The 16,077-nt window shown below is 43.4% G+C and overlaps 2 protein-coding genes across 4 annotated transcripts in view; one reads left to right on the forward strand and one right to left on the reverse strand.

Annotated features, from left to right (window-relative positions):
- LOC121634100 (gastrula zinc finger protein XlCGF57.1-like) overlaps positions 1-16,077 on the forward strand; it is a 540,387-nt gene that overhangs the window by 23,148 nt on the left and 501,162 nt on the right. The gene's annotated exons all lie outside the window — the stretch shown is intronic.
- Positions 1,811-12,992, reverse strand: txlnba (taxilin beta a). 3 transcript variants are annotated; one of them, XM_041976542.1, is made up of 12 exons: positions 12,894-12,992; positions 8,746-8,966; positions 8,570-8,651; positions 8,129-8,214; positions 7,879-8,049; positions 7,002-7,196; positions 6,679-6,798; positions 5,049-5,123; positions 3,893-3,985; positions 3,693-3,788; positions 2,482-3,120; positions 1,811-2,448 (listed from the first exon to the last, which is right to left on the reverse strand). In XM_041976542.1, the coding sequence occupies exons 2-12, from the start codon at positions 8,953-8,955 to the stop codon at positions 2,068-2,070; spliced, it is 2,148 nt and encodes a 715-aa protein (XP_041832476.1). In that variant the 5' UTR covers positions 8,956-8,966; positions 12,894-12,992; the 3' UTR covers positions 1,811-2,067. The 3 variants fall into 3 exon arrangements, with proteins under 3 accessions (XP_041832476.1, XP_041832475.1, XP_041832474.1); XM_041976541.1 differs by lacking the exon at positions 5,049-5,123 and adding an exon at positions 4,929-5,003 and having other exon boundaries at positions 1,811-3,120; positions 12,894-12,970; XM_041976540.1 differs by having other exon boundaries at positions 1,811-3,120; positions 12,894-12,970.

Raw genomic sequence — 16,077 nt, forward strand, 5'->3', positions numbered from 1 at the left:
TGTTAAAATGATGGTTTGTTTTAATCTGATGAATTTCTATATGGGATTCGTAATAGCCCAATATAAGTCAGTCTATATTGTATATTTGTATAATCCCGTGTCAAATTTTCACGATGACTTACAATTCCTACCTTTATTCATGAATAATTTCAGGCACGTCTTTTGTAATAAATGTTAGAAGTCCTTGTTAATGCATTATTTCATTGTGCTACCCATGCATATTCTCTTTATTTTTCTGCTATTCCCTGGATGACACCAAGATTATCAATTGCGTCTCTTAAAATGTTCCTTTCTTGTGTTTTGCCGGATTCCACTTTGTTAAATGCTGCAGTTTTTTAATTGACAAAGAAAAAAAAACTTTGTTTAAACTGAGGACTATGTTAAGGAAAACTAGGCCACTTGGGTTATCACCATTCTATATTTATTATGTAGTTATGTATTTTATGTATCGTGATTTCCGTTAGGGATTGAAAATGGTTTTGTAGGCTATTTTACCTAACTTGGCGACATTGTGTCGCTGTCATGAAATGGCTCAACACTCCCAAAATATTTAACTGTATATGTATAACAAAATATCACTGACAGCGATGCGTCAAGACTGTTATTCATATTTTATTTGAACTAACGAAAATAGAATAGCAGCTCATAAGACAAAATATTTTAATTAAAAAAAATTCTATTGCCCTCTGGGTGAACAGTGTGATTAAACTACTTAACAAAAAGTGAACTAATGTGAACCAAAATATAAGAAATTAACAAATAAAAAAAAAAGCCACCCTCACTTTCCCCGATCTATTCATGGGCTGAATCTCTCTTTACATAAAATAAACCAGTAAAACGCACTATCAGGTGGTTTAAACAGGTGGTCGTAACTACAACCTAGAGCTAATTAGGATTTAGGTCACAATACGTTTAAAAACAGGAACTATCATGCATGTAATATCAAACATTAAGAATACAAATGTATTAAGTTACTCGATATCAGAAAAAAGAAACTTAACTTTAACTTAACTTTTACGAACAGCTTTCCCATCATATTGAAGTCAACAGCCGTCCTCCTCGCTCCCGACACAGCATGACCGCGCTTCGGCAGTGCATGTGCACAGCCGTGACGTCACCGGAGAAATAGAGACTTTTCTGTGGCTTTTATGGCCTTTTGAAAAATAATTGACGGATTAAATGTCTATGAATTAAAAATATTGAATAGAAAGATTAGTAATTAGCTGTGTTTAAAGCTGAAGACGTCCTGTCAACAGTTTTACAGCCGTGTCTTTTACCATTGTGGCCTATGGGAAAAATGCTTTTTGGGCCCCATGGGATTTTTTGTTGCAGTACCACGAGTGGCCACTGGGAAAAATCGGCGTGCCGCCATTGTTCAGTCCGTTATCCAGTTCTATAATACATCCATGATTTAGCCGAGCTCGGACGTGTCCATCAGTTTAACTGGTGTACTAGAAACCGTGCACTGACAAACGTTCCGCATTGTTTGGAACAAACTGCGATTAAACTCGTTAATTTTTTAACTCGTTCTTTTTTTTTTTCTGTAATTAATCGTAATTAAAGTCCCACCACAACTAAAAACATAACCCCTGCATGGTGACTGGGATTAAAGGGCTTCAGCTTCTAAAGGCAGTTTCATATTAGGAAAAGAAACCAGGTGGCTTAGAGTTTTACTTTGTGCTGTATTTCTTTACTCGTCCTGAATCAGTGGAAACATTTTCAACCTAATTTTCACATAAATATAACCACTCTGATTCTGAACATGCAGGAAATACTGATGTAGAAGCTGAAAGAGGAATCTTACTCAAACTTTAAGTGAAAAACTGCTTTATTGAAGACTTTCTACAGTTTTGTCTCAACTGGTGTGGACGCCAGCCAGCGGTTCTGTTCGGCTGCTGTACGTGAAAAGGGCTGTTGAATGAACTCCGTCTTCGGTTCGGTTCTCCTTCCCACCTCGGTGACTCTGGATTGACGTCTCGGCTGCAGCAGCTTGGACAAACAGACTTTTACGTTTTTATAAAATCTAGTCACACACAAACACTCCCACCCTCGGTCCGAACTTCGTGTTTAGCTCGTGCTCTTGCTGTTCCTCTTCTTCTTCTTCTTCGGCGCCGGTTTCTTGGAAGAAGCAGCAGATCTGGACGTGTCTTCAGATGGAGGATTTGACTCTTTTGGTACCGGTTTTGGTTCAGTCACTTGCTGCCTTTGGATCTTTTCATCTTTTTCTGGTTGCTCGCCATCCTCCTGCAGGATCATGGTCTTTGTTTCTGGTTCGGGATCTGCCTGGGTGATCTGAGGCCGTGGTTCTGGATCTGCCTGGGCCATCTCAGGCCGTGGGTCTGGATCTGCCTGGGTCATCTCAGGCTGTGGTTCTGGATCTGCCTGGGTCATCTCAGGCCGTGGTTCTGGATCTGCCTGGATGATCTCAGGCCGTGGTTCTGGATCGGCCTGGATGATCTCAGGCCGTGGTTCTGGATCGGCCTGGGTCATCTCAGGCCGTGGTTCTGGCTGCTTGAAGGGTTCCACGTCTCCAGCCTTGACTTGTTTCTGAACCTCCTCAACTTCCAGATGAGGGCCAGTCTGTATTGTTTCAGAACTCGTCTCCTCAGGAATTGGAGTCTTTTGGACTTCCTCAGATTGAACTAATTGTGGGAGATCAGATTCTGCTGGTTTTACATCTTCTACCAGCTCCGGTTCTGAAACCAGGTTCTGTTTGTCCTGAGGTTTAGTTTTAAACTGGACAAATGCAGAAGCGACAATATCCTCTTCAAGGTCCAGCTCCTCCTTTTCCTCTGGATCATCATTAAAGTCTGGCGTTGCCAACAGGGAGGCGGCGAACTCCTGCAGCTTAGTCTGCTCCTCCTTCAGACGGGCCATGTTCTCCGTCAGAACCGGGTCATCCTCCTGGACATCCTCAGAAACCACCAGTTCAGATTCATCAACACCTTCAGGGGCGTCAACAAAGTTGGAGAGCTTGGATGGGAGGCTGGAGTTGGACTGTCGAACGTCCTTGATCTTCTCATAGAGGACTTTCCTCTCATCTTGAAGAGCACGGCAAAGCTTCTCCAACTTCTGAATCTTCAGGACAAAGAGTTCGTACTCTTTTCCTTTCTCACCTCTCTGAAAGAGAAAATCAAAGAATGTAACCTAAAAAAATCTATTGTTTTTTCATGGACTCAAAGTCTAAAGTCTGGATTCGTTTTACTGCTGTTTTATCTTCTGTTGTGTAAAATTTCTGTCCTTCTGTTATCTGGTCAGAGACGGTGAGTCGTATATCTGATTGATTCCAGGTCCAACGACTCCTCACACAGAGTGGAGTTCCTCAGAGAACTGTACACATACGTATATATATGCTTCCAATACATATCATCAGGCAGCATGGTCTTAACATTTCATTTCTATGCAGATGATGCTTGGCTCTACTGAACCAATCAGTTGGTCGGACAACAAGCCGTAAGAACTCAAACATTGTGGTTCTTTTTCATTTTCTTGTGTAAGTTTTTGATTCCTTTCTGCGTTTGGTGTTAAATAAGCTGAACTTTTCATGATGGCTTCTATTCAGGATGTCAGGAACCAAACTTCAGTCTTTAGATATGAGGTTTTAGTTCTGTTCAGAGGAAGCAACTTTATCAAAAGTTCTACTCTGCTGCCAAAGAACCACAATGAGCATGTTTGAGGTTCCCTGGACGTACCTCCTCAATCATGTCCGTCAGAGCCTTGTTGCAGTTCTCAAACCTAGTTTTCCACACGTTGGACTCTTTCTCCACCTTCTTCATCTTATCAGACATCTGGAAAAAAGATTAAATTGTCTGAGCAAAGGTCTGCAGCACAGTAAATAACCACATGACTTTGTCATGGAGATCTAAAGGAAAAAGGCGTGTTCTCCACCTACGTTGTTCATCTCCTCTCTGAAGCGGACATAGATTTCGTTGCTTTTGGCCAAAGTTTCCTGAAAGTCATCAAACTTCTGAGCGTAGAGGGTCAGCTGTGGAAGGACAGGGGACACAGTCAGACTGATGCAGAGACGAATGTCTCGTCCTAAAGTTGGACAAACATGTCAGAGACGTCTGCACAAGCTGAAACGTTAGTAGCTGCAGCTGGTCGATCGATGCACTCGAAATGGATCCACTTCCAGAGAGAACAATAAACTAAATCTGTTCAGTTGATTCATTTTATTAAGATTTTTAAGTTTTGGAAAATTTTGAAGAGAAATCTGAGGATAAGCTTTACTAAAACCGATGAGGTAGACTGGGTTGGACTGAAATTTATCTGCATATGAAAATATTTTGGATTATTTCTGCCCTTCAGTAATAAAAGTTGGGGTTGTATTATACAGGGTTGGAAAGCCTGATTGGTCCTGTTTACATCCAGATAGACCTTATAAGAACTGTGCATCTGTGGAATGAGAAACACAGATAAATGTGTTAGCAGCGCCCTAAAAATGTGCCAAAATCACCGACAGTATTCCGTATTTTGAGGCTGCTACCCAGTTTCTACCTGGTTGTAAAGGTGACTAACCAGGCTTTCCAACAACATATCACAGCACCAGCTGGGGCTTTGGCTAAATTTGCCCCAAACGGGAAAATTTTCAGAATGTCGGAGTTTCTGTGAACGTTGTGGATGCAGATTAAAATAAAGTTTCATTTTAGGAAAAAATACAAACGCTTATTAAATTAAAAGAAGGGAAATTATAATATCTTAAATAATAATTCTTGCATGACAAACGCCAGAGTACATGTCGTGTTAGAAAGCAGAGGAAGAAGAAACTGCAGCTCTGTTGTTCGTGTTGAAGGAAAGATGAAGGCAACAGTCCTTCATCAGTCAGACGTCGCCTGTTTCTGGGCCTGAGCCGACGTCTGTGATCTGAGGTGATGCATGAAAGTGGTGAAGTTCTGACGCAGTTCTGTTGAGACTCTGAGAATATTCACCTGTGCCTGCATGACAGTCCCCTGCTCTCTGAGTGTCTTAGCCTGCAGTTTCCACTGAGCAGCCTCAACCAGTAACTGGTTAGAAGAGAACAGACAGATGCATTACAGACGGGTCTTTACCTTCTTCTTCATGGCCAGCTCCTGCTCCTTCATAGCGAAGCATTTCTTTGTTTTGTCAATAGCTTCTCTAAGCAACTACGGCGACAGAAACAAAGCAGTCAGTGTTTGCGGCTTCTTCACCGAATACCTGACAGAAATATTTCCTCTGAGGGGAACAGATGAGAAACATCAGAGCATAAGATAACAGACACGAGTACAGCTCAGAAAGTGAAAGCGTTGATGCAGGAACAGCTTACTCACATGCAGAAAACTGCAGACGTGCATGTCGACAGATTTAGAAATAATGAAACTTTTAGCATGTGGAAGCTCTATTATTGGACAGGAGGCTGAAAATGTATGCACATAAAACATAAGATTTAGTTTCTGAGCTTGTTTCAGAAGCACTGCAGAGATTTCTGCTCCTTCGGTTCAGGTGGTGGACACACCTGTGATACCGGGGGAAAGACAGCTTTAAACTTGACATTTTATCTCACCTTGTATTCAGCACGTTTCCTACATTTAAGATGGGAATTAATTAAAACATTATCAGAACTGTTGAGCATGTGTACAGATCAAATAAAACATTAAATCTAAATCTAGCTGCTCAGTTCGGTCCTGCAGGCTTTCAGTGTTTCCTGCTCCGACCACTCTACATACTTTTTATTAGTACCTGATTCATTCCTTTTTGGTTTCCCTGATAACTAACCAGAAGTTCCCTATTAAGCCTGGTCTTTGTGGGCACCAGTAGGTACTGGTTAACTTACCATTAGTTCCTGATTCGCCCCCCAAGGCGTTCCCTAGTAATGAAGCAAATTTTGTGTCCAGTATTGTAAAGTGTTACCAAATTCCCTTCCTAAAGGTTTTCTTACAGTCACATGTGTCCTCATAGCCTGTAAGAGGCCCAAGAATTAGAAAATTCTGTTTCCTCTCTCACTTGCTCCACTTTTTAGTGAATGTGAGTTCAAACGGGTGAGTCTGAGATCTTTCCCTTTGTGACCTCACGAAGGGAAATAACCACTGCCCTGGTAGTGGATCCTGTCAGCTCAGCTAGCCCCCCGGCTAGCTGAGCCTGCCCTCTGATATCCCTGAGCGGTGCCAGTGAAAGCCGGATCCTGGACAGACGGCGCCCGTGAGCATTTAAAGGTTCAGAAACAGCCCGTTCACAGTAGAGCTCACTAGAGCCACATCTGGAACGGCTGAAATGAACCAAGGCTGAATTTGTGGCGATACACTTTGAAAACTATGTCGTTGGACCTTTGACACTCAAATTAAATTGTTGAGAATAATTAACATTTGGTATCTTTATTTCAGTTAATTTCCATCTTAAATGAAGGGGGAAAAAGTTAAATGCAAGTAAAGTGAGATGGGATGGGATCGGCTGTAACTGATAATGTGACGCCTCTGCTTTGTTAATTCCTACAAACCAGTTCAGGATTAGGTTTTAGAAAATAATGTTTTTCTACTTTTTATGCCTCAATCTGCCTGCACATGTAGAATAATTTCATCTTAAAGGCAAGCATTAATCCACATTTTGGGGTTGAAGAGTAACTAAACATGAAGCAGAGATGTAAACTCCGCCCACCACGCCGTAGCGACGTCCTGTGAAACGATCCAGTCACTTAACGAGCTGAAACGTGTCCTGAGTACTCACATACTCCTTCTCCCTGCTGTGCTTCTCCTCGGCCTCGGCCAGCAGCGCGTTGGCCTGCTGCAGTCGGGCCTCGGTCAGCTTCAGCTGCAGGTCGTGATGCTTGTCGATCTTCTCTAAGCTCTGCGGGGAGACGAGGACACGTCACTCTGCATGTGCAGCGTTTTTACATGTTAAACGTGGAGAAGCTGCAGCTCCGTGTCCACCTGAAAGCTGAAATCCTGCTGAATGCCACATAATGTTTCCTTTATTCATCCCACTAAGGGAGGAATATGAGCAGTTAATCAAACGGGCCAACATTCTGACCTCCTCCTCCTCCTCCTCACCTCCTCCCTGCGCTCACACTGGGTCATGAGGTTCTCCAGTTTGTCGGTCAGGTTGCAGTTTTCCAGGCGCAGCTTGTCATTCCGGGCGCTGTGCTGCTCGATCTGAGCCTGGATCTCCGTCAGCATCTCCTGGAAGTGGGAGCTCATCTCCTTCCTCTTCTCCTCATCCTCCCTGCAGCGCTGCAGCGTCTCCTCCTGCAGGAGACGTGAGCAAACATGCATGTAAACGCCGATGTTTCATTCTAAGGACTGAATATTCGGTCTGAGGTGCTTCTGTCTTCAGTCGTCTCCTCAGAGTACTTCTAACCCACAGTTACTCCAGAACTCAGCAACACGTGTGTGTGTGTTTATTTGTTAGGTCAGGTACTATTTAAAGCACTTTGTACTACTCTAAAAAGTGCTTTTATTAAAAACTTCAGGAGCTGGTTGATTATCTCACAGTTTAACCGTCTTCAGGCATCTCAACCTCCTGGGGAGGATTCACTCGTAGATGCATCTCTCAGGTCCTGGTTCAGGTCTTTGCTGGATTTCAGATCCTCTGCTGTAGATAGTTTTTAGTCCTGACTCTTCTTCTTTTTCCTCCACGTGCCTCCATGCTGAGATGAGCTGAGTTTCCAGCTCACAGGGAATCACCTTGTTGCTGCTAAAGTCCTGTTTTCTGTCTGTCAGACTGTCTGATCTTTGCTGGTTTACAGAGAAGAAACTAAAGAAATGAGAACAAATGATGCGTCTTTGTGACAAAGAGCCTAAAGATCCACTTTAAACTGTTTCTTTGCTAAGTTTGTGTTTAGAAAACACTGGTTCATCCCTTTATTTAGGAGTTTTTTCTACATGAATGACTCAGGTGAGGGTTGAGGCTTGCAGCCTCCAGTCGTACCCTGATGGTGTTGTGGTACACCTGCAGCTCTCTGCACAGAGTCTCCAGCTTGCTGCGAGCTGCGAGGCTGCTGTGATTTTCAGCCTGCAGCTGCTTCCGTTCCTCCTGCAGGAGCGACAGCTTCTGCTGCAAAACGTTCAGCTTCTGCTCATCGCTGCGACGCAGCGCTGCCTGCAAACACACAGTTATCATACGTGAGGCTCATTGGCCCAGTTTAAACGTGGATCTGAAAGACTGAAGGCTTCCTCACCAGGTCGGCATACTTCCCCACCAGGTCCTCCAGTTTCTCCTCAGCAGATGACAGGTTGTTCAGACTCTGCTTGATGAGTGAGATGTCTACAGAGAAACAGGTCAGCCAGTCAGTTAATCCTTTCTTTGGGTTTAACTAGAGGTCATGATGTTCTGAGTCTTTTGCAGACATATTTGAGAAGAAAGCATCTCAGAACATCTGAACTTTCCTAGATGGACAATTTTGCCGAGCTGTTGGATTTGATGGCAGGTCACATTCAGAAAACTATTCAAAACAAGAAGTTTTATTCATTTAAGTCATATTAACTGCTTTTAATGTTTATTCATGATCTTTTTCATACATGTTGTTTGGAGTTGGATTTCTGTTTTCTGGGCGGATTAAGATGCAAATGGTGATTAAACTGATAAACTGGTAGGTGATTTTAGCATCTTGCTGTCTTACCTGTGTCTGTGGCAACTATGAGGTCAGCTTTCACCTCCTCCTTCAGCTTCTCCATTTCCGCCTCCACAACACTCTGTTGCATCTGAAGCAGAACATTTCTCACGTTAAGTCCCGCATACCATCAGCAGCTGGAAAGTGAGTCAGCTTCGTGGTAAACGATGATTGAAGTCGCTCACCTGTTTGTCCAGGAGGGCGGCTGCAGAGCCATGCGTGCTGACGATGTCCTGCAGCCGGCGGCAGAACTCCTCCATGGCGCTGAAGGTGTCTGAGGAAGAGGAGGATGTATGAGCTGCTGCTCCGCCCTCAGAGTGCTCAGGCTCCAGAGAGGACGCCTTGTCCGGTTGGGGGGGAACTAAGACTTCAGCTGCCTTCACTGACGTCTCCATCTGGAAGGTTCCTGAGAGACAGAATGACTCTGAGCTGGTTTAATAAAGTTTTAGCTCAAATTTCAGGTGGATTTTCTCCAGATTTATCAGGATCGGAAGCAACATGTCGGATGACAAGTTTTCATTTGTTAAATGGAGTCTAATGAATATTTAAGTCAAGAGATAAAACATAAATTTATTTTCTGAAACATGGAGCACTAAAACGTTCCTGCAGGGAAATGAGGATTTTTTTTTAGGAAGTTTTTGACAAATCTTCATAACGATGAAAAAACAAAACAAGATCCCATGTGACCAGTTGGAGTCCTTAGCAGAAGCTCTAAACTGGACAGAGCTGTTCTTGTGCTTTTCTTACGTTCCCATATAACTGCTCAGGGTCTGAGCTGTGTTTGGTTTGGATCCCAGTGTTTGGTAGAGTCTTCTAGCTGAGTTTCTCCCAGTCATGTTGCTATGCTACATGTTAGCATTGCTGATTCCTGCTAGTCATGTTGCTGTGCTACAGGTTAGCATTGCTGATTCCTGCTAGTCATGTTGCTGTGCTACAGGTTAGCATTGCTGCGTTCTGCTAGTCATGTTGCTGTGCTACATGTTAGCATTGCTGTTTCCTGCTAGTCATGTTGCTGTGCTACAGGTTAGCATTGCTGCTTTCTGCTAGTCATGTTGCTGTGCTACAGGTTAGCATTGCTGCTTTCTGCTAGTCATGTTGCTGTGCTACATGTTAGCATTGCTGCGTTCTGCTAGTCATCTTGCTGTGCTACATGTTAGCATTGCTGCGTTCTGCTAGTCATGTTGCTGTGCTACATGTTAGCATTGCTGCGTTCTGCTAGTCATGTTGCTGTGCTACATGTTAGCATTGCTGCGTTCTGCTAGTCATCTTGCTGTGCTACATGTTAGCATTGCTGCGTTCTGCTAGTCATCTTGCTGTGCTACATGTTAGCATTGCTGCGTTCTGCTAGTCATCTTGCTGTGCTACATGTTAGCATTGCTGCATTCTGCTAGTCATGTTGCTGTGCTACAGGTTAGCATTGCTGCGTTCTGCTAGTCATCTTGCTGTGCTACATGTTAGCATTGCTGCGTTCTGCTAGTCATGTTGCTGTGCTACATGTTAGCATTGCTGCGTTCTGCTAGTCATGTTGCTGTGCTACATGTTAGCATTGCTGTTTCCTGCTAGTCATGTTGCTGTGCTACATGTTAGCATTGCTGCGTTCTGCTAGTCATGTTGCTGTGCTACAGGTTAGCATTGCTACGTTCTGCTAGTCATGTTGCTGTGCTGCATGTTAACATTGCTGTTTCCTGCTAGTCATGTTGCTGTGCTACACGTTAGCATTGCTGCTTTCTGCTAGTCATGTTGCTGTGCTACATGTTAGCATTGCTGCGTTCTGCTAGTCATCTTGCTGTGCTACAGGTTAGCATTGCTGCTTTCTGCTAGTCATGTTGCTGTGCTACAGGTTAGCATTGCTGCGCTCTGCTAGTCATGTTGCTGTGCTACATGTTAGCATTGCTGCTTCCTGCTAGTCATGTTGCTGTGCTACAGGTTAGCATTGCTGCGTTCTGCTAGTCATGTTGCTGTGCTACATGTTAGCATTGCTGCGTTCTGCTAGTCATCTTGCTGTGCTACATGTTAGCATTGCTGCGTTCTGCTAGTCATGTTGCTGTGCTACATGTTAGCATTGCTGTTTCCTGCTAGTCATGTTGCTGTGCTACATGTTAGCATTGCTGCTTTCTGCTAGTCATGTTGCTGTGCTACATGTTAGCATTGCTATTTCTTGCTAGTCATGTTGCTGTGCTACATGTTAGCATTGCTGCGTTCTGCTAGTCATGTTGCTGTGCTACATGTTAGCATTGCTGCTTCTTGGTGTCGGCAAACATCTGCTGGACTCTCCTGTACAGGGCCTCTGGTCAAAGCTAATGTGTCTCTTCTGTTGTGTTTCCATCTGAGGACTCTCCAAAGGGATTAATAAAGTAATTCTATTCTAAATTGATCATGTGTCCTCCTGATGAATTGAACTGAACCTGGATGAGTGACGTAAACAGATGTTTGGTTTCAAACTTAGCAGAAATTCATCCTTTTTTCCTTCCATCATTCAGAGGAGGAACACGATCAGTTTTCCAGGTGGTTTCTAAACAGCTGTGTTAATCATATATGGTCAATGAGAGCATTGATAAATACAGAATTTTTTTGTACTGTCTAAGAGTTTCAGGGAAATGTTGACGTGCTAGCCCTGAAAGCAGCATTACTCCGCACCTGGATCAGGGACTTCCTCACCAACAGGCCCAGGTGGTGAGGATAGGGAAGTCAGCATCACGAGCACACAACACTGGAACGCCGCAGGGTTGTGTGCTCGGCCCTCCCCTCTTCACACAGGACTGCTCTGCCACCCACCCCAACAACATGGTGGTGAAGTTAGCAGACGATCCCACCGTGATGGGTCTCATATCCAACAATAATGAGACCTCCTACAGAGAAGAAGTCCAGAGTCTCGCAAAATGGTGTTCCAAGAACAATCTGGTTCTTATCAACAAAACCAGGGAGGTCCTAGTAGATTCCAGGACATCCAGGAAGACTGAGCACCCCCCCCCCCTCCACACACACACACACACACACACCCCACCCCCCGTGTAATGCCCTGTTTGTACAGCTATTATCAGGAATATTAAGACCACCACAGAGAGACTCCGACCTTGCACCAGGATGAAATTTATCCACCCTGTAAATATTAAATCTGCTGGGAATTCCTATTTTCTGTAAATATAAAGGTGTTCTCATATCTTTTATATATTTTATATCTTCGTTTTTTACGTGTGTGCTTGTTATATTTCTATTTTCTTATTTGTGTGCTTAAGCTGAGAGACTCCTCAAAATTTTCTAATGCTGCATAATGACAAAGATCTGGATTGTAATAAATGAGTGAACTGGTTTAACTTGTTCAGCTGGTTGTGTCCATGTGTTCGTCCAGCAGCTGATATGTACAGCTCTGTCGCAACATGACGGGTGCTCCTGTTATTGTATCTGTCAGGTTAAAATTAGCCTTCAGAGTAACACACACACCAACACACTCTCTGCAGACCACAGCTGTTGTCATGTTTTCTATTTGAAGAGCCTTCAAATATGGTCAAACTGTCGGTAAACAAACTCCATGTTCAGAAACATGAAGATTTCAGTTCATTTCACTTATTTCTGTTTAGACCCCCCCCCCAACCTCACACTGTGCCAAAACTAAGCTCCACCCTCTATATTACACAACCAGGTGTACCCCGCCCCCTGAAGTTAACGATGTTGATCAGTAAGCAAATTAAACCAAATGGTGCATAAAAATAATCTGTTGAATCCCAGAAACATTTACTGGATTTAGATTAAACATTAAACAGCTATAAAGGTTAAAGTCCTGATTTATGTAAAAATATTCAACTAAAACCAAATATTAAGTTTTTAAGAAGAAATTTCTGCAGGAAATGTTTGATCCATTAAAACACGATGGCACGTGGAGGATGAAATCTGAGAAGTTTGATGAAAAGATGAAAACTGACAGAAGGTCAGTGAGTTTTTCTCCAACACAACACGTCCAGGAACCAAAAACCAGCAGACCTGGACATATCTTACAGAAAATAAAGCAAAGATCTTCAACAAGTTTCTGTCTCTTCACGTACAAGCTGCAGTTGGATCAGATTTGTAGAAACGAGCAATGACGAAGCAGCTGGACATGCAGCCGCCATGACGACAGCTCGTCACTTAACGCAGTGATCCACATCCACAGCAAGTACATTTCACTGTAAGGTTAGAAACAGCCACTGCTAGGCCTCAGATGTGAGAAACGGACCCGTTTTTTAATCTGCTTCATTTTTCCCAACAAGCCCGGCGGAGAAAATGAGTCAAAAATGAAGCAGTTAAAGAAGCATGATCAAAACAGGCCAATTCAGAGTGAAGGAGAATAAAGTCTTACCAGGATCAGTGGAGGTGAAGAAGAGACGGAAAGGCAAAGGAAGGAGAGGACGAAGAGGAGGCGGAGGAGGAGGAGGGGGCTGGTCCTGCTGACAGGACACATGACAGCTGACCCCCAAAATAACCCGAGGATCTAGTCAGGGCTGCGCGAGTCCTGATACCAGACTGTGGTGGTCGTGGTTCAGCAGGGAGAACTCTGCTCGAGCCATTACAACAAGTTTCTGACAAACATCGATACTCAGGTGGGCTGTGGTGTTCACACGTAGACGTTTGATGGGGAATGAATCAATATGGAAACGTCTGTTATCTCCACCCACCATCCACTTCTTTTTCCACCTCGTCCTGTCCAGCAGAAAGATGGTCTGGCTGCTGTGGGGCATGAAGCCAAGAGGAGCTTCATGGATAAAAGGCACCTCTTCATAGTTTAAACATTCTTTATTTTTCAGTTTCTATTCACTTTCTGGGGGGAACTAAATGAAAGAAAGAAAATGAGTGAAGAGATGAGAGGAAAAAAAGACGGGGATATACCAGATAAAAGGTAACATCAGCTGTTTAGTCTTAGCAGAAATAAAAACGACCACCTGTACGAAAAACAAAACACCTGCAACATCTCTAAGAAAGCAAAGCTGACAACCTTCAGAAGCAGCTATAAAAAGTCAGTTATGTCAGTCACAACAACAAAAACATCAGCAACACGAAGAAAAACATGAACATACCTATAGCTGTTAGTGATTAAACCCACAACAGGACCGAGACCGTCTCAGCATGCAGGTCTGGAAACAAGAGGAATGAGTAGTGATCGCTGATCGTGCAAACGGGCCACCACACAGATCAGAGCCATCCCAGGGGGCCCAGGACCCGGGAAAGCAGCCGTCCCCCAAGAGCACGTATCCCAGCCAGCCCGCCACCGGGATGACCACGCATCTGCCCAGAGGGCAGCAGAGGAGCTCCCAATGGCCACGGAGCACCAGCCCCAGTAAGCCAGGGACCGCCGCTGCCGACCCCGCCAAGCACCGCCCCCCCAGATTTGTAAAGAGCCCAGGAGCCCAAGAGCAATCCCCCCCCCCCCCAAGGCAGAACCCCTGTCAATGCCCAGGAGGACCAGGTCCCCATGGTCAGCAACAATACTCAGGTAGGCTGTGCTGGTTCAACCAGGCCACACTGGTACTAAGGGGCCCAAAGTGGGCCAAGAAAATCTCCCCCCACCATTACACCAGCAGCAGCATGTTGATCCAAGGCAGGATGGATCCATGTTTTCATTTGAGAGCATCCAGCTTCTTCTGCAGTCACCTGTTGAGGCTTTCCCTCCTTGTGGAGGGAGTCAGTGATGGTTTTCTGCCCATCTGTCAGGTCAGCAACCTTCCCCATGATGTGGATTCTACTGAAATAGACTGAGACCATTTAAAGGCTCAGGAGTCCTTTGCAGGTGTTCTGGATTAAGCAGCTGGTTAGAGTGTGGCTCTTAGAGGCTACAACACTGAACATTTTCACACTATTCTAATTTTCTAAGATGTTGAGTTTTTATAAGCTGTAAGCCATAATCATCACAATTACAACAAATAAATGCTTGAAATATCTCACTTTGCATGTAAGGAGTCGATATAATATGTTAGTTTATCTTTTAGTTGAATTACTGAAATAAAGTTTTGCGCGATATTCTAATTTTTTGGAGTTTTTACTTGTATGTGTATTGATGGTTTAGAAAAGAATTAAATAAATACTTTAACAGTTTTACTTGCATTCAGTTGTAAGCAGCATTACTTTAACTAAACTATGACATGACCATGGACTGCATCCATGCAGACAGACTAAGGCGTGTTCACACCAACCTTTTTATTCAAATCCTAGTCTGTTTGCTGGGAATGTCCAAACAAACAAACTGACTCGGATCAAATGTCCGCCTACAAATGAGAATCTCAGTCTGTTTCAAGTGAACCAAATACTGGAAACATACTACAAAGCAAAGTGCATTGTGGGATCAGTGCACAGCATTGTGGGTAAAAACAACCAAAATAAAAGCACGTGTGGGGGGGATAGGCAGCTCTGGCCTGCAGAAATGACCTGTGGTCAGACACTGAAGATGTAGAAATCTGATCAACCCAAGACCGCTGGGATCGGTTACAACTTTTCTACTTTTCTTCTTCGTTGGTTGTTTTGTCTTCTCCTTCAGAGATCTTGATGCAGCGCCGTTTACATCACATTTTGCATTAAAAGACAGCCGCTAACGAAGTTTCATGCTGAATATGAAATAACCGGGTCAATTATCAAGTGTGTTCTCGTTTCTCTTGGACTGTGTGACAAGTTTTAATCTGTTCTGTTGCCTCTTCGCCATCACTCTCCAGCAAGACGTGGTAGAACTGGACCAGTGTTCTTTTATCAACACATTCAGCTTCATAACAGCATAAAGAACATATTCCGGCGAGGCTGAACAGGCTAAGCTAACATAACGCACGACTCCAGCAAGCAGGTTACTGGTAAGCAAGTTCGCCAAACTCCCAATCTCATTCCACATCACTGAATCCATTCAATTCTTCATCGTCGCTGTCATTTCTGAACAACTACGCTAACTGCTGCTCGACCACCGAGTTCGGCTACGTATTTTACTACCTGCAGTTTGTAATCTGCAGAATAGGATTTTCTTCTTGGGGCATTTTGTTTGTGTTCAGTCTTTCTCAGTTGTCTTTAAATGAATGTTTTAGTTCATTTTTTCAGTGTTACAGAAGCAGCAAATACTGTGGTTATAGCCCTCTTGTTTACTCCTTAGTTTTTCAATCCGAGCAAATAAACACAGCCAAGCTATGAAAAAAGTGACTTATAGTCTGAAAAAGACGGTAGGCTATGTATACAACAAGACACCCAGTAGGCTGATAATTCATGGAATAAAATCATTCTCCCACAAGAACACGTTTAACAGGATTATTAACAGAAAATCTTCTAAATATTAGATTTTACTACAGTGAAAGGTGTAAATGTATTTATTTAGATATTTAAATACAAAACATTTAATTAAAATATTTATTGTTGAGTCAAACTTGGAATATTAAGAGTCACCAGACATGACGGATGTTTTCTGTATCTCATTTTCTTTGTTAAAAATTTGGATGTTTGGTTTCAAGGTGCGCTTTAGTGTTTTCAGCTTCAAAGTTTCAGTGATGGATACCGTTAAGTAACTTTATTACATTTTT

The sequence above is a fragment of the Melanotaenia boesemani genome, chromosome 22 (genome assembly GCF_017639745.1).
Source record: "Melanotaenia boesemani isolate fMelBoe1 chromosome 22, fMelBoe1.pri, whole genome shotgun sequence".
Classification (NCBI taxonomy): Eukaryota; Metazoa; Chordata; class Actinopteri; order Atheriniformes; family Melanotaeniidae; genus Melanotaenia; species Melanotaenia boesemani.